Raw genomic sequence first — 16,472 nt, forward strand, 5'->3', positions numbered from 1 at the left:
TTCATGGAACAGCGAACACAGGATGACAACTGATAGGATATCATTTGAATGAGGACACTTGATTGGATATACAAAAGATATTTTCAAACAAGGGTGTGGAAACAATTGATGGTTCCATAGAAAGGCTTATGGGAACTACACAAGCTCCTCAATACCCCCTCCCATATCCTCTGTGAGCCTCAGTCTATAAAGCCTGATGCCACTAATAAACTTCGGCTATCTCATCAACACAGCAGTCTACACGCATTACTATAGGCTCTGTGCGCCAAGTCCATCGCTGCAGGACAGCGAGCACATTAGCCAATGTAGTGAATACACCTGAATTTGATCTTTTTCAGTCCTGGACTACAGACTTCCTGGACCTCTGAAGTAATATTTACATTTCCCCACTTAAGCATCCGCTCAAACAAAAGCAACGAACCATACATGAATGTAATACAGATCAAGGTAGAAAACAGGTGCAAGAGTTGATCAGTTTCTCTGATAACACTGGGTATCCATCCACTCCCAGCCTTCCATTCAAAAACAATGAACTTCATCTTGCACGTCATTTTGCTCCACCAGCACAAGCAGGGAAGCCAGCAAGGCCTTAAAAAAACCTGACCTGGTATGGCAGTCTATAGGAACCTGCAGAGGATACCTGGCACCACAACAGAGGGCAGAACTAATCAAGCAACTTCCCCAGCCATATGTTGGCAGTGAAAAACTGGGCAAACGGAGACTCTAAGATACACTATGTCAATCAGTGGATTCTGCAGCAACTTAATCGTGCTTGGAATGGTGAGACTGGCAGCAATTCATAACTGTTGAACTATCAAAACCACTTGAGCAGGACCCTCGGAGCGTGCCCCACATCGGGGACCTGAGATGGGTGGGAGGCTGGATGGGGCTCCTCCCTTTATCTCCCCATTTACCCCAGATACAGAAAAAGAAGAGAATGTGGAAATAATAGTCTTACCAGTTTCCTGTAGCCCTTGAAACTTTGTGCCCTAATTAACCATGTAAAGACTGTCAAATATAAAGGGGAAAAAAAAAAAAACCTGACCTGGATGGCTGCAGTGGAATAAAAGGAACTCTGGACGTTAGGCCCAACACTGACACAGCTATAACACAGATGCTAAGAACTGGTTCCCATTTGCCCCAGTGGACTGTTTTGAGGAACCACTGACAAAAGAATTTTACAAAAAGCTTTCAATAAACCATGAAGCAGACTGAAATTGGACAAGTATGCCAGCTGCTCTACCTTTGCAATTGGCAGGGATGCCGCTGGCTCACAAAGCAGATGGAAAGTAAAGAAGCATGCATGTATCACAGCTTCCTTTGGCCTTACCTTCCTCTTCCTCACTGCTTCCTGTAGGACCATCAGACAGCTTGGAGCGGCTCGCCAGCTTGTCGCTAGTTGTGGCCATGGTGAGGAGAAAGGCATAGCCCAGAAACAAGGTCTTGTTTAGCGGTAAAGGCCCCCTGGGCTCATCCACAGCAGAGGGTTCAGCAGCGTGATCCCCACCCTCGCAGGGGCTCGCACACTCTCCGGCCCCCACAGCACCTGGGAAGGACAGAGACACAGTCACCAGAGGGCTAAGAGGCCCTAGCACCAGGCATGACCTGACAGGCCGTGTCCTGATGCACTGCTCTGAGCTAGGAACCAACCATTCAACAGCCAACAGCCCAAGACCCCAGTCACAATGAAGAGAAATCTACATGTTTAAATTTTATACATTGACGACAATGTGTAGTACATTGTTCTCATAAATGAGTTAACTACTATTGTTTATTTAACCATGCCAAGTATTTCTGAGATCATCTTAAGAAGTGATTCTAATGCAAAGAATAGTCAAAAAGTTATTTGGATAAGTTCAATTTAGTCCGCTTTCTCTGCCCCGTAGGATACGGGCTAGTTTGAAGAGCCTTCAAACAAACCAAAAAACCAATACACATGTTAATCACCAAGTGTCCCGGCAGACCTCCCCCATCCCGGGTCTGACCCTTACCACAGTGGCACAAAGAATGGTAATAAAGTGCTTTCACACACTGCTGGAGCCGCATCACAACAGCCTGCTTCAGCTGTCCCAGTTTCTAACACAAGTAGGTGAGTGAACCAGCTAGTCCAGGACTCCCAGAACACCCATGCTACAAGTGCCCCAATAAGTCCTTGAAAAGAAAACAGGATACCTGGCCTGGAGAAGCGGAACCGCAGGTTCACTGGGAGGCTAAGAATACAGACAGGTCATGCATGCCTCCCTAAAATAACCAGCAAAACAACAATCTCAGAGGCAACATGATGTACATGCACAAAGCTGGACTTCAAAAGCCATCTTTCCACGCCTCAGATTCTTCACCTGGAAATCAAATTCTGGTACCTCAACTTCAAGGGATTTTTACTTAGGAGATAAACAAGTGATGCAGTTGGCACGGTGCCTCACACAGTCAGAATTCGGCTGTTTTTAAAAAGCCTGACTCACAACAGCGGTGGCAGGTAGGAGATGACACGGTTCAAACAGGAGCTCTGCTGCCAGGATAGTGCAGCCATTGCCAGCCTGCCAGGCTGAGAGAGCTCCTCGGGGGCAAGACCACATGCCTTCCCAGGCAACAGGGTCTGGGTCAGACTCAATGAAAACCAGAAAGATCCTACTGCCATCTTGGTCCTGAAAATCAGGAGGTGGAGAGGGCTGGCCTGGGTGGCAGGGGCCCAAGCTGAGTGCAGTCTTCCAGTGGCAAGTATGAAAAGCCAGAGGAGCGGAGTCTCCAGGAAACAAAGATGACAGCAGGCCAAGGGAGAGATCCAAGGCAGATTCCATGTATTTTCGATCTGAAATTCTCTGGACATTAACATTGGAATCAGCAAACGTCTGGCTGAGGCCTGGCCTCTGCTGAAAGAGTGGAGGGAGGATGGTGCCAGGGAGCAATCGGAGGGGCCACAACCCCAGGGGGGGCTCTCCCTTCCCAATGCCAAGCGATACTCACCGGGCTTCGCAGCCGCAGCCTTGCGGCCCCGCTTGGCAGGTGAGCGCTCCTCCTCCGAGGCCATCAGCCTCCTTTTGCCGGAGGGAATGCCCGCGGAGGTCCGAGAACTGTCCGCGACCTTCCGGACAGGGGTGGTGGTGCTGCTGCTGGAGGCAGTGGGGGTGGCTGGGGAGCTGACATTACTGCGCCGCTTCCGCTTCCCTTCCACCAAATTGTCTGTCGGAACAAGCCAAGGGTTGGTCAGATCCCAGACAGAAGCCCTGAACCCCACGAAGCCGAAGCCTGAGCTGCGTGTCACATTGCCCTTTCCTCCACCACCCTCAAGGAGCTCTCGTGTTTTCCGACCTAGTCTTTGCCAGTGCTGAAATGTCTTAGGCGCCCCCCCCCCCATAGAACTGAGGCCAGAAAGACACTAAGGATTTGCTCTTTGCTACGAGGAAGGACACGGATAAGACAGAAGATTCTAGGCCCGGCAGCGTGGCCTAGCGGCTAAAGTCCTCGCCTTGAATGCACCAGGATCCCATATGGGTGCTGGTTCTAATCCTGGCAGCTCCACTTCCCATCTAGCTTCCTGCTTGTGGCCTGGGAAAGCAGTCGAGGACGCCCAAAGCCTTGGGACTCTGCACCCGTGTGGGAGACCTGGAGGAAGTTCCTGGATCCTGGCTTTGGATCGGTATAGCATCGGCTGTTGCGCTCACTTGGGGAAGATCTTCCTCTCTGTCTCTCCTCCTCTTTGTATATCTGCCTTTGTAATAAAAATAAACAGATCTTAAAAAAAAATAAAAAAGAGAAGATCCTAAAGTTTACCATCCATATAGTCTGATGAGCCACATATGGAAATACTAGGGACTGGGGGAATGTTACTACTGACTGTTCCAGAAATCACTCTTGTCACTGTTACGCAGGCCAGCGACTGCTGAGGAGAGCTGGTCCAGCAGCCAAGGTCTTACCTAAGCTGATATCAGCTGCTTTTGTGAGGGGCGTGACTGCCTCGTAAGGGCCAAGTCCATATTGCTCTCTCAGTCTGTTTCCTTGTTCCAAGGACAAGATGACAGCCGTGCGCTTGTACCACTTCCGCTGGCCTTCCTTCTCGATGCTATAGTACAGCTCGCCGCACTCCTTCCGGTGCCCTTTCACCACTCCTGGAAAACACATGGAAGCTCGCTGCCATCGAAGGCCACAGGGCACCCTCCTCCCACAAGGGCCCAGCAAGGCCGGGGAGAACAGGGAATCCTGAGAAGCCAGCAAGGCGCTCAAGTTAGGACCCAACAGAATTCTAGCCGTCAATGCCAGACACAACAGTCAGGGTGCGTGTGGATGCTACCATGGCCATTAGGATAAACACAGTTTCTCAACAAAAGCAGCCTAAGGTATACAACCCAATCTCCTCATGCCAGCTCTTCTGCCCTGTAAATGGTTCAAGTGGTTCCCACGAAGGAAAATGGCACGCGGTTTGGAAATGCGCCCGCTGTGACTGGTGTGTCCTCCCCTCCTGGCTTTGCTGGGAGGCTCGATGATACGGGGTAAGCCTTCTCTGGAAGGCGCAGGTGCAAAAGGAAATCATCTAAGAGACAGCAGGCTTGTGTCTGGCTATCGTATAATCAGAACAGAGCTACAGAGAAGAGAAAGGGAAGAAACAAACCCAGTCTCACTTGCCCTCTCAAAACTGGAATGTCACAGCCCGGGAGGAGCAGACTCACAGTGCGCGGCAGGAACAGGAAACTGAGCCAAGGACAAAATCTGCTACTGACAAGCCAGGTGACCTTGAGCAAGACCCACTTCCAGACTGTGACAGACAGCACTCCTTCCCCACTCTATCAGTGAGCACCTCGCAGCACATAAATGAATTCACAAGGACAAGAGAGCCTTGTGACTATCCCTCATCACTGTAAACAGGAAGGTAGAGTTTACTCTCTCCCTTCAGTCTGTGCTTGAATGAAGAACTAAAACTTATCTAATCTCACCAAAGAAAAGGAGAGGAAAAAGCACGCCTTAGGTTCCTCATGATCTATGCTACAGAATCGCTCGCTCTTTCGCTCTATCTTCTAGCACACAGCTAAATCATGAAAATCACCTCAAGCATCAAGTATGTACTGCACACTGATGAGGAACTAGAAGCAGCCCAGCATCGACAGCTTCAACATACATTTACACAATCCCCGCCCTTTGCTGCCATGACCCACTCTGCACACCCAGCTGTCTATCCTTGTCTGTACTGAGCTGGGCGCAGCATCCTAGTGACTAAAGTCCTCGCCTTGCATGCACTGGGATCCCACATAGGTGTCAGTTTTCTTTTTTTTAGATTTATTTTTTATTACAAAGTCAGATGTACAGAGAGGAGGAGAGACAGAGAGGTGAGAACTTTAGCTGCTAGACCACCCCGCCAGGCCCAAGGCATCAGTTCTAATCCCGGCAGCTCCACTTCCCATCCAGCTCCCTGCTTATGGCCTGGGAAAGCAGTCGAGGACAGCCCAAAGCCTTGGGACCCTGCACCCATGTGGGAGACCTGGAGAAAATTCCTGGTTACTGGCCTTTGCCATTGTGGCCAGTTGGGTAGAGAATCATCAGACGGAAGATCTTCCTGTCTCTCTTCCTCTCTGTATATCGGACTATGCAATAAAAATATATCATAAAAAAAGTGTGTCTTCAAGTAACCTTCACAAAAACGAAATATTAGAAACAGCATTTAAACACTAATGACAAACACAAATCCTCCTCTAACACCAATACTGACTACTTTTTTTTATTACAAAGTCAGATATACAGAGAGGAGGAGAGACAGGAACCTCATCCGGGTCTCCCACACGGGTGCAGGATCCCAAAGCTTTGGGCCGTCCTCGACTGCTTTCCCAGGCCACAAGCAGGGAGCTGGATGAGAAGTGGAGCTGCCGGGATTAGAACTGGCACCCATATGGGATCCTGGTGCGTTCAAGGCGAGGACTTTAGCCGCTAGGCCATGCCACCGGGCCCAGTACTGACTACTTTATAAAGAGGCAAGTCACTGTTGTTGAATGTAAGTAGTGGATGCTCAGGGAAACAGACAGCTCTGACAGAAAAAGGACATGACAGAAAAGCTAGCGAGATCCAAACAAAGTCTGGAGATTAGTAACAGTAATAAGAACCATTTCTTAGTTTTGACAAAGGAACCACACCACAGTGAGGTACGAACAGAAGAGAAAGCAGGACGAAAGTTTGGTGATTTTTCTGTAAAACTAAATTATTCCAGAATAAGAAGTTTATTCAAAGGCAAGCAAACAGCAAATAAGCAAGACAGCCAGGAGCAAGAAGAACCACAGCACCAGAATGGACTTCCTGACTTCAGAGACCCCCGAGGAATAAACCAGGTTGCAGCGAACATCTGGGCAGGCCCCCAAAGAACAGAGTACGGCCCTGGACATGGTGGGTCCCCCCCTCCGTGACGGCAATATAGGTTACCTGGGCTGAAATATTCATCCTCTGAGAGCGCTGTCACTTCAGTATCCAGCGGGATGGGGTCACACAGGAGGATGTCTTTGCCCAACACATCGCACTCGTAGCCATCATCAAAGAGCAATTTATACTTCCCAGCTCCAACATCTCGTGTGATTTTCCCAGAATAAAAATAGCCATTGGATGACCACTTGGCGACAACACGAAGCCCTACAAAGCTGTTCCCGGGAGAGGAGGCATCTAAGCCATCCGAGGAGCTAGCAGTAGTCTGGAAAGGAATTTCTGGAGAATCACTACGACGCAAAGCAGCAGCACCCCCTTCTGCCCGTTTGCTGGAGTCTGGCACCCGGGGTACAATTCGGGTAAAGGACTTATCATCTGGTGACATGCTCGGTGAGATGTCTTCTATGCCCAGAGGGCCAGGTGCAGCTGTTTCTCTAAAGAGAGATAGGAGAAAGCAGTGAGGAGACATAGTGATACTACCAATTCCCCACTCCGCTGGGTCTCTATCGCCCATTCCTGATTAACTCCGTCACAGGCAAGAGCCTGGAACTGGGTTTCACTCTGATCCCTGCCCACTCCCCAGTCAACTGGGCCCCTCTTCTCCCTCCTAACACCCCACAGACTCTCTACTCCCCTCTCTTCTCGCTACTCCCTTTTATTTCTGAACAAGTGTATCTCACACTAGCCAGGTACCTGGTTCCAGTGGTCCGAGAAGGCGGGCGGCCCCTTCGCCCGCGCCCACGAGGCGTGACTGGAGCCTTCCCTGCCTGTCTGATGCCAAGGCCTGCATCACCATCCTCCTCACACACTGGCGCCCCTGTCTGACTGACCCCTTTTCTAGGACTAGAGAATGAAGACAGGTTAGTCTGATGGCACCTGCGACTGGACCCCCTTCTTCAGTCTCCCCCCTGGCCCTACCCTACACGTGCAGGGCAGCGAGGACAGCAGGAGGCTGGCTCATGAACTGGGGATTCGGGTGGGGAACCCGGGGTAACAAAAATAGGACATCCTCCTCTGGGACAGGATGTTCCCTCCTGCAGCCTCCTATTGCTGCCCTGCCTTCTCTACTCCAGGTTCTGGACACCTGTGGAAGACAACAAAAAGCAGGGGGACGCATCAAGCTGAGGCCATTACCCCAAGCTTCCTGTAGTCCCAACCAAAACGTTGGAGCTGCACAATGCAGGGTGGCTGGAGCACATACCCAGCATTTCCCTTCACCTGGTTTGTTGTTATTTTTAACAAGTTCTTTGCCAACTCCATCTTCCCACAGGGCTCCCTGCCCCACCCCCCACCTCCCATATTAACCCAAAATAGGCGAGGAGCAAGTGGAGAGGAAGAGGAGCGGATTTCTCCTAGGTTACTGCTGTGGGATTTCTCATTGCTCCCCCTTTTCCCTGTGATATTACAATGCCAGCGCCCCTGCCCCTGCTGTGGCTCTCTCTGGAGACCCTGTCTGCACCTCAGTTTTCCTGGGCCTCCTCGGGAGCTGGGTAAGGCAAAATCTGCGGGCTCTGTCCCGCTGGTTTTCCCTTTGAGTGGTCCGGCTCCTCTCCCTGAGCTGCCACTGCTGTGCATGGCTGAGAGACTCGTCCCACTTGACGTGCGGTGTAAGCTGGACGCCTTGGAGGAGAAGGAGCTGATATCCCCCAGGTCACCCGAGGAGACCCCAGTCTGTGACGGGGACACTTCAGTCTCACACTCCTGACACTCTACAATGGGCTCTTCAGTTTCCTGTAAGGAAGAAACGGATAGAGAAGCTTAAGAAAGCCGTTGCAAAGTCAAAAGGAGGTGATGGCTAGAAAATACCAGAGACAGCAAGAAATTCTGCAACAGAAAGGAGGGGAACAGGAGGAAGCTTCCAGGGATAACAGAAATGTCCTCTGTCTGTTATGAGTGGTGGTTGCAGAAAGCTGTTGCAAGTGAACATTCTTAAGATCTCTGTTATATGGGCATGTGATAACTCAATAAAAAATAAAGATGACACTGGATTGGGAAGACAGCAAAGTAATTGAAAAATGCATAACCTCTGGTCACCAACAACACTGGAATGCAGCAACAGGAGAGCGGATAGGCGAGGAGGTGAAGAGGTCAGTGGATGCAGCAAGTGGTCAGGAGAACTTTCACTCTACTCCACTCATGGCGGGTTAGCACTTGCTTACTGATATGTTTATTTTTAATTTTTGTTAAAAAGGTAAAGGGGTTACAGACCCATGTGGACCATTGAGCAGGATGGAGAGGGACCATGGGGTGGGGGAAAAGGTGGCGAGGAAAAGCCTCTACCCTCTATGATTAAATAACATTTTCTGCTCCCTTCTTTAAAAATATCTGCTTTAAAATTTATAGAGTTGTGGGCCCAGCAGTGTGGCCTAATTGCTAAAGTCCTCGCCTTGAACGTGCCGGGATCCCATATGGGCGCTGGTTCTATCCCGGCAGCCCCGCTTCCCTTCCAGCTCCCTGCCTGTGGCCTGGGAAAGCAGTCGAGGACGGCCCAGAGCTTTGGGACCCTGCACCCGTGTGGGAGACCCGGATGAGGTTCTGGGATCCCGGCTTCAGATCGGCACAGCTCTAGCCACTGCGGCCACTTGGGGAGTGAATCATCGGACATCATCTGTCTCTCCTCCTCTCTGTATATCTGACTTTGTAATAAAAAGAAAGAAATCTTTAAAGAAAAAAATCAAGTAAGTAAACATCTTGCAAAATAAATAAGTAGCCTCTATTATTGTTTCATTTAATAGCAATATTATTCCTGTAGGAGTGTAGTAAGTACTAATTTTAAAAATGTTTAATGGTCAAATAAACCTGGAAAATGTTAAGTTAAGCAAAATAAAATTAGATTCTATAATAGATTCTAATAAAATTAGATTTCTCAGAACATTGAATGTGAATTTCTTTACTGATGGCAGTGAATCAAATATTTACTGTTTTTCAAACTTCTGACCATGAAAATTGACCCCCCTCAGACTAGCTAAACAGGCTTGCTGATTCCAGAAAGATATTTTAGAAATAGTAAAGGATGAATTATATGAAAAACACTTAATATAATGAACCCAGCAGAGTTCAAAGTGAGCTACAACAGTTTCAGAAAGTTTTCTATGAAGATAAATTGATTTTTCCTGAACCTGTCTTTTCAGGCGATTATTATAATCCCAAAAAATTGAAACAAATATTTTTAAAGAAACACTAAAAAATGAAGATGAATTAGCATTTTAAAACAAATATCTCTGAGATTTGATAGACAATAAAAAGTAGAAGAATTTCTCAAACTTAATGTCAAATGTTACTTGACATAAGGGACACACAGTCCATTAAGGAACTAATTGTGTTGCATTTAACTAAAATATATACCAGAGGTTAGTTCTTCTTAAGGACAACTTCCTATGCTGCTAGGTGACAGGAATAAAGAAGAGTATTTGGGTAAAGAAAGGAGAAAAATAAAATATTGGTGATTCTTATCAATAGTTCAAACATATGTGATGTTTAACTTGAGAAAACATTTTGATTCTCAGCAAGTATTAGATCTAAACAAAGCATATGATGCTGTCAAATTAACAAAGAGTCAGCAAATGCCAATATTATGCTAACATTACAAGGGGTCTACAATGGATGCCACTAAAACATAAAGGCATGTCTCTTACCAACTGGTCCATGACACACACGATGGAGACCAAGAAAGGACAAAATGAGTAGACATGAAATTACATAAAATAAATGAAGGAACATGCATCTGAATAGCAAATTCTAAATTTCATTTGAGTTTTTAAGCAATATATAACATTTTTGTTATTTATACATGAGGTTTATCAATTAGCTTTTCAAGCTGAGATGGTTAAATAACTAACCAATGGTCACACAGCAAACCCACAGTCGCAGCATCTCTCACTTTTAATCTTTTCTAATAAACCATGGAGGGAGGAAATGTATTAGTGGCTGGTGGTCCAGGAAGGGGGCAGGGTGCCCCAGGTGACTCAGTTACCTCGGTTACTTTTCTTTCTACTTCTGCTCCGTCCACGTAATACACATCTGTGATGACCCGGGTGACGAGCGTGCGCACTTCCCGGATCGTCCTCATGTGCCGATGCAGGACGTGGCCCCGCGGAGGCTGCGGTATCTCATACTCGTCTTCTCCCTAGGACGGGAGACGCAGGCGTCAGCAAAGCTCTGGTCACCAACTGCCTGCATCACTCACTGGCTTCCCCTTGCATCGGCCTAGTCAAAGGATCCATCATCTAGCGTGAAGGGATTTTTCCAGTCATCTTGTTTTCTATTCACCTCTACATAACAACGGAAGCAGATCAGCTATAGGGCAAGAAGCTACAAAAGTATCAGCAAGACTTGAAATTACCTATATCCAAATCACACTAACACACCTAGAGATACTTATTTTTATGTTGTAGTCCCGATTGATGCCGACCTGTCAATTACTAAACAAGTTTATATTTCCAACAGTTCTTTACATAAATGAAGTAGAGAATGCCTGCCTTTTAAGCCAGAATGACATATCTGTTCATCTTAGTGCATTGTTTTTCTCTCATTAATAAGTAAGAATGACAATATACTCTTGGAAGAATGATTTCTCCCAGGATTAAATATGGAATATATAATATATTCCTAAGAATAGACAATGGTTAAAAAATTAAGGTAGTGCCTAGAAGCAAAAACATTAGTAAATTAAGATTTATTTTCATTGCAAAGTCAGAAAGACAGAGCAAGATCTTCTGTCTGATGCTTCACTCCCCAAGTGACTACAACAGCCAGTACTGCGCCGGTCCAGAGCCAGGAGCCAGGAACTTCCTCCGGGTCTTCCATGCACGTGCCGGGTCCCAAGGCTTGGGCCGTCCTCCACTGCTTTCCCAGGCCACAAGCAGGGAGCTGGATGGGAAGCGGGGCTGCCGGGATTAGAACTGGCGCCCATATGGGATCACAGTGCATTCAAGACAAGGACTTAGCTGCTAGGCCACCGCACAGGACCCATAAATTAAGATTTTGTATCGACTGTTAGTTTAAATATGGCAACTCCTTCATTATTTAGAAAAACCAGCCTATTTCATGCAAAAAAAAAAGTTTAAACTGCCATTTGCTGACAATTACGTGTGTAGGACTAGAAAAATGCATGTTGGAAATTTCACACAAGTGTAGAAGATTTAAAACTTCTGAAACAATTCAAATATGCTATTTTCAGCCTATAGAAAAACAAACTAAAATCACTATTCAAATGAACATGATAAATTAACATCTGCTACTTCTTGTTCAGAAGTTTTTAGTCATAAAAGGTCACCAAGGTCATGTTTTAATCAGATTATGCTTTAGTCAGATCTGGTTAATTTTTATTAACACACTAGATTTTTAAAAAATTTATTTATTTGAATAGAAGAGTTAAGAGAGAGAGAGGGAGAGATATAGATCTTTCATTTGCTGGCTCACTTCCCAAATGGCTGCGACAGCCAGAGCTGGGTCAGGGCCCAGCCAGGAACCAGGAACTCCCCTAGGTCTCCCACGTGGTACAGCAGCCCTAGGACTTGGGCCATCTTCCTCTGCTTTCCCAGTGCACTAATAGGGGGCAGGATCAGAAGTTGATCAGCTGGACTCAAACTGGCATTCACCTGGGATGCCAGCTAGCATTGCATATAGTGGCTCGCCTGCTGTACCACAGCGCTGGTCCCTAAGACCTACGTATAGTCAATAACTCGTGCTAGAATTTCGGTCTCGCATTTCTTCATAAACGCATGTTTACTCATAACACCAGCATCACAATAATCTACATCTTTGCTCTCCTCCCTCACCCTACTGGCTTAGAAATTTTTTCTTTTCATTTTTATGCATTTATTTTTGTTTTTGTTTCAAAGACAGATATTCTCAAACTATTAGTTCACTCTCCAAATGCAGACAAGAACCAGCACTGGACCAGGCCCAAGCCAGGAATGCAGCCTGGGCTCCACACAGGTAAACAGCATCCAGGGGTGTACTTCTGTAGGAAGCTGAATGGAAGAGGAAGCCCTAACAGGGGACCTACAGGCATCCCAGGCACCTAACCACTGCTAAGAAGGAAATGCACACTTTTGTCCTCATTTTCCTGCAGCTAAGCTGGTTTAACTTCCATTATTCTGTATTTAAAGAGAATTCTATTTACCACTACAGTTACAGCAACTGCCTTTTTCCTGACAATGTGGTAAACGTCAATTTAAGTTTACTTTACAGTTTCAGTAATGTACCAGAATGATCCCCATTCCAATTTCAATTTGGAGATGAAATAGCTGCTAAAATGGAGATTGCCAGTGGTGGTTACAAGTAATTGTAATCATCGTCATCCACGGACAGCAGTAGCCAGCAGCAGTCAACATTTACAGAGCTTCTACCACCTGCCAGGCCCAATCCCTTGTCTCAATCCTGACAGCGTCCTAATGTTTTGGTAGGACTCCAAGCAGGAGCTCTAGCTCCTGCTGCTCTGTTCCCAGTCCAGCCAACATGCCTGGGCCCTGGTCACCCACCTGGGATGGCTTCAGCCTCTTCTAGCCTGTACTAGTGCAGTCATTTGGGTAATAAATGAGTAGATGAAATCTCTTTCTCTCTTACTCTACCTTTCAAGTAAATATATATTGCATGTATAATGTGAGGAGTGATTTGAAGGTCATCACGGAGACTAATACCCTGCCTGGCGCCATTCCTTCTTCCTCACAGCTTGAAATTTGTGCCAGTCCAGCCATCCACCAATCAGATGTAACCAGCATTCCACCTGAGAATCCCACCCCCAATCCTCCAGCCCCTTCCCTAACCCCACTCGCTCACCAATCATCCCTAGGCATTCACCTGCAGGCACCAATCCCCTGGGGCCTGCCCTCAAACCTCCCAATCCCGTCCCCCACACCTTGTGGGCCTACCTGCATAAAGAGGCCCCAGAGGCTTCCTTCTCCCTGTCTTCCACTACCTCCACCTCCTTCCTGCCGCCTGGAATAAACCTCCTAAGATACCTCGCTGCATCTGGTATTTTCTGCTCATGGTAAAGAACCACGGTGCAGGAATTAGCTACGCATAATAATACTGTAATATCGTATGAACTAGAATTTAAACTGTTTTAAATAACATATAGATTCACTTTTATATATATATTACTTTATATACCTTATATATTTACATATTAATATGTATTTGTTACTTTTACATAAAGATATTTTAAATTTATTATATATAAATCATATATATATGTATTTTACAATAAAAAGTAAAATAGAAAACAACACCAAAAAATGAACATTATTACCAAGGTGTGAAGAGTATTGTTCCACTGCAGGCAGGGCCGCAAGGAACTTCCCACTGTATAGCAGGGCCTGGCGGACATCTCTACGGCCACCTGAACGCAGCTCCACCTTCCTTTGCATGGACCCCAGACCACCCTGCGGAAGAATTCTAATCCATTCAGGCATCTTGGTGTTTGGTCTTTTACTCGATGTGACCGTGGAGGTTAATGTCAATAATAATGTCTTGCAAAAGGGCCTTACATTATTCTTACTGTCTTGGCTGTCCCCATTGATTTTATGCTAATGAAGGGACCTGTATTTAGGGTTTCATTCTTTCCTCCATCTTTAGGTTTTCCTTTTCTTTGTGATACAAGATTCAGTTGTAGAATAAGAATTGTAGCAGGAACTTCTAGAGTTTTTAGGTGAAACAAAGGGCAGAATTATTTTTGGATACACCCACTTGACCATGATGTCAAAAGTCTGTGCCAGGGCTTGTGAGGGCTTTTATATAAAGGGGACAGCCTTCTTGTATTGTCCATTATGATCATGAAATCATAGTGGTCCATTTTGTTCCTCTTTGCACCTCATCCACACACCCTTCACAAGATCCGAACTCAGCTGGGGCGGGACTCCTGCAACTATTATCATTATCTATTTCACGGGCAGAGAGAAAAAAGCTCTCTTACCCATTGGTTCACTCCTCAACTACCCACAACAGCTGGGGCTGCACAAGGCTAAAGCCAGCAACCTGGAATTGATCCAGGTGTCCCCGCCAGATAGCTGGGATCCAGATATGGGATGGGAGCACTCCAACTAGTACCTTCACCACTGCACCAAATGTCCAATCCAAAAAATGAAAACAAAATAAATAAAAGGAAAAAACCAACAAATGTCCAGTTCAAGAATATTAATTCTGAAGTCAAATACACTGAGTTCAAATTTTAGTTCTGTACCGACTAACGGGAAAATCTTAGGTAAGTTACTTAACCTTTCCACAGTTTGGTTTCTTAACCTGGAAAACTGGATTAGTATCAACCTCGTGGACTACATTGTCTTGAGAACAACACTGACAAACTGTAGGTGTTAAATAGGAACGGTATTTCATTTGTACTAAACTTGGACAACCAGAATGAGGCACATCACTAGTGGAGACTTGTCAGGCAGATCCCAAAATAAGATGATCTACAGAGCAACTGAAAAGGCAACTTAATCACTTTAACTGACTTGTGAAATGTCCCTGCCATGGATCCCACTGCCACCTCAGCAAACTCTGAACTCGTACTTATTTGTCCTCACAGGCATAGATGCAGGTCTATGTACTTCCTGGAGCTATTCCCAGGAATCTTTTCTTCCTCCAGCCTCATTTGTATTAGCCTCAACCTTTTTTTCTGAACTCTATCCTAACCTATTCTCTATAGTCTCTATTCACCTGGAGACCTTCCCCCACACCTAATTCTAATTCTTTTTATTATCATTCCTGTTTCCAATACTGCAATAGGCCATCTTCCATTGCTTTTTCTTCCTCCCTTATTTTCTATTCTTTGAGTTCCTAGGAACCACGGAGAAAGATTATTATGATTTACTTCAGGGAAAAGTTATTAGTTGATGGTCAGTAAGGAGGATAAAAAGTGTTGGCAAAAACAAAAGACAGAATTTATAGAATATTACAGGATCCAGAGTATAAATGCCAGGTTTTTTTTTCCAGTGAAGACCTACCTCACAAACTCCACCACTATCTCATAGTGCCTAAAATACCCATTGGCTGGAGTTAATCATAATTCTCACTAGCCCTATTCTGGATCAACGGCTTTAATCTTACAGCCAATGTTTCATACAAAACTGTTATTTATGATTAAAGTAGAAGTGAAGCCACTCTGTTGCTGAGACCAAGGGCAGTCCACAGCAGACGGCCAGGGCGCGCTGCTCTGTCCTCTCACCTGGCTGTGCAGAGACTCGGTGTCATCCCCAGGAGTACTGATGGGCTTCTCACCACTCCCCTTCTCCGTCTGCACCGTGGCATCCTGTTTCCCAGAGCTGTGGTCCACTGTACTGGTTCCCTGCTCACACACATTCTTTATGGTCTGGGTTGCTGCTGAAGCAGTTTCTGGGACCCACAGGGAACGCTCTGTGGTCTGGATTCCTACGTTATTCTGGGTGGCCCTTTCAGTCAAGGTCTTACTGGGCTTTTCCTGATTCATATCCCGTCTTCCTTTCTGGCCTTCTAACACGTCTGTCTCCATTGCTTCTTCTTGAGGACAGGACAGCCTCTGGGTGGCCCTCTGCTGGGAGAGAGGAGAGGCAGCGTCCTTGACGGAACTAACGGGCTTCACAGAGTGCTCAATCTGCCTGTTCCTCTGGTCACCCTCCGATTTGTCTTTCTCCTCTTCTTCTTGATTCCTTGGAAAATGGAGCAAGCTCCCCCTGAAAATGAAGCGTACGAAGAAAACATGTCCTCTGTTTTGAATACAGTTTACTCCCCGCAAAATTCATGCTAAAAATTAAGACCCAGGCCCGACATGGTAGCCTAGTGAATGAAGTCCTTGTCTTGCATGCACTGGGATCCCATACGGGTGCCAGTCCAAATCCTGGTGGCCACTTCCCACCCAGCTCCCTGCTTGTGGCCTGGGAAAGCAGTTGAGGACGGCACAAAGCCTTGCGACCCAGCACTCGTGAGAGAGACCTGGAAGAAGCTCCTGGCTTCGAATCGGCTAAGCACCAGGGCCACTGTAGCCATTTGGGGAGTGAAATCAGGGGATGGAAGATCTTTCTACATATCTGACTTTTCAATAGAAATAAATAAACCTTAAAAAAAAAAAGCTAAGGTTCAGCTAGAACTAAGGCATA

The 16,472-nt window shown here is 46.4% G+C and overlaps 1 protein-coding gene across 4 annotated transcripts in view; it reads right to left on the reverse strand.

Moving 5' to 3' along the window:
• The window catches only part of TP53BP1 (tumor protein p53 binding protein 1), an 82,618-nt gene that overhangs the window by 5,270 nt on the left and 60,876 nt on the right, over window positions 1-16,472 (reverse strand). For 3 of the 4 annotated variants that reach the window (XM_040969752.1, XM_040969753.1, XM_040969754.1), the window contains 8 exons: window positions 15,566-16,049; window positions 10,370-10,522; window positions 7,856-8,127; window positions 7,090-7,239; window positions 6,400-6,830; window positions 3,915-4,106; window positions 2,965-3,180; window positions 1,331-1,546 (listed from right to left, as the gene is read on the reverse strand). In XM_040969752.1, the coding sequence (XP_040825686.1) occupies window positions 1,331-1,546; window positions 2,965-3,180; window positions 3,915-4,106; window positions 6,400-6,830; window positions 7,090-7,239; window positions 7,856-8,127; window positions 10,370-10,522; window positions 15,566-16,049 (2,114 nt within the window). The remainder of the gene's footprint in view (window positions 1-1,330; window positions 1,547-2,964; window positions 3,181-3,914; window positions 4,107-6,399; window positions 6,831-7,089; window positions 7,240-7,855; window positions 8,128-10,369; window positions 10,523-15,565; window positions 16,050-16,472) is intronic. The other variant, XM_040969755.1, reaches the window with a different exon arrangement.

Source organism: Ochotona curzoniae, unplaced genomic scaffold, assembly GCF_017591425.1.
Source record: "Ochotona curzoniae isolate NIBS_2020 unplaced genomic scaffold, NIBS_Ocur_1.0 scaffold_4701, whole genome shotgun sequence".
Taxonomy (NCBI): domain Eukaryota; kingdom Metazoa; phylum Chordata; class Mammalia; order Lagomorpha; family Ochotonidae; genus Ochotona; species Ochotona curzoniae.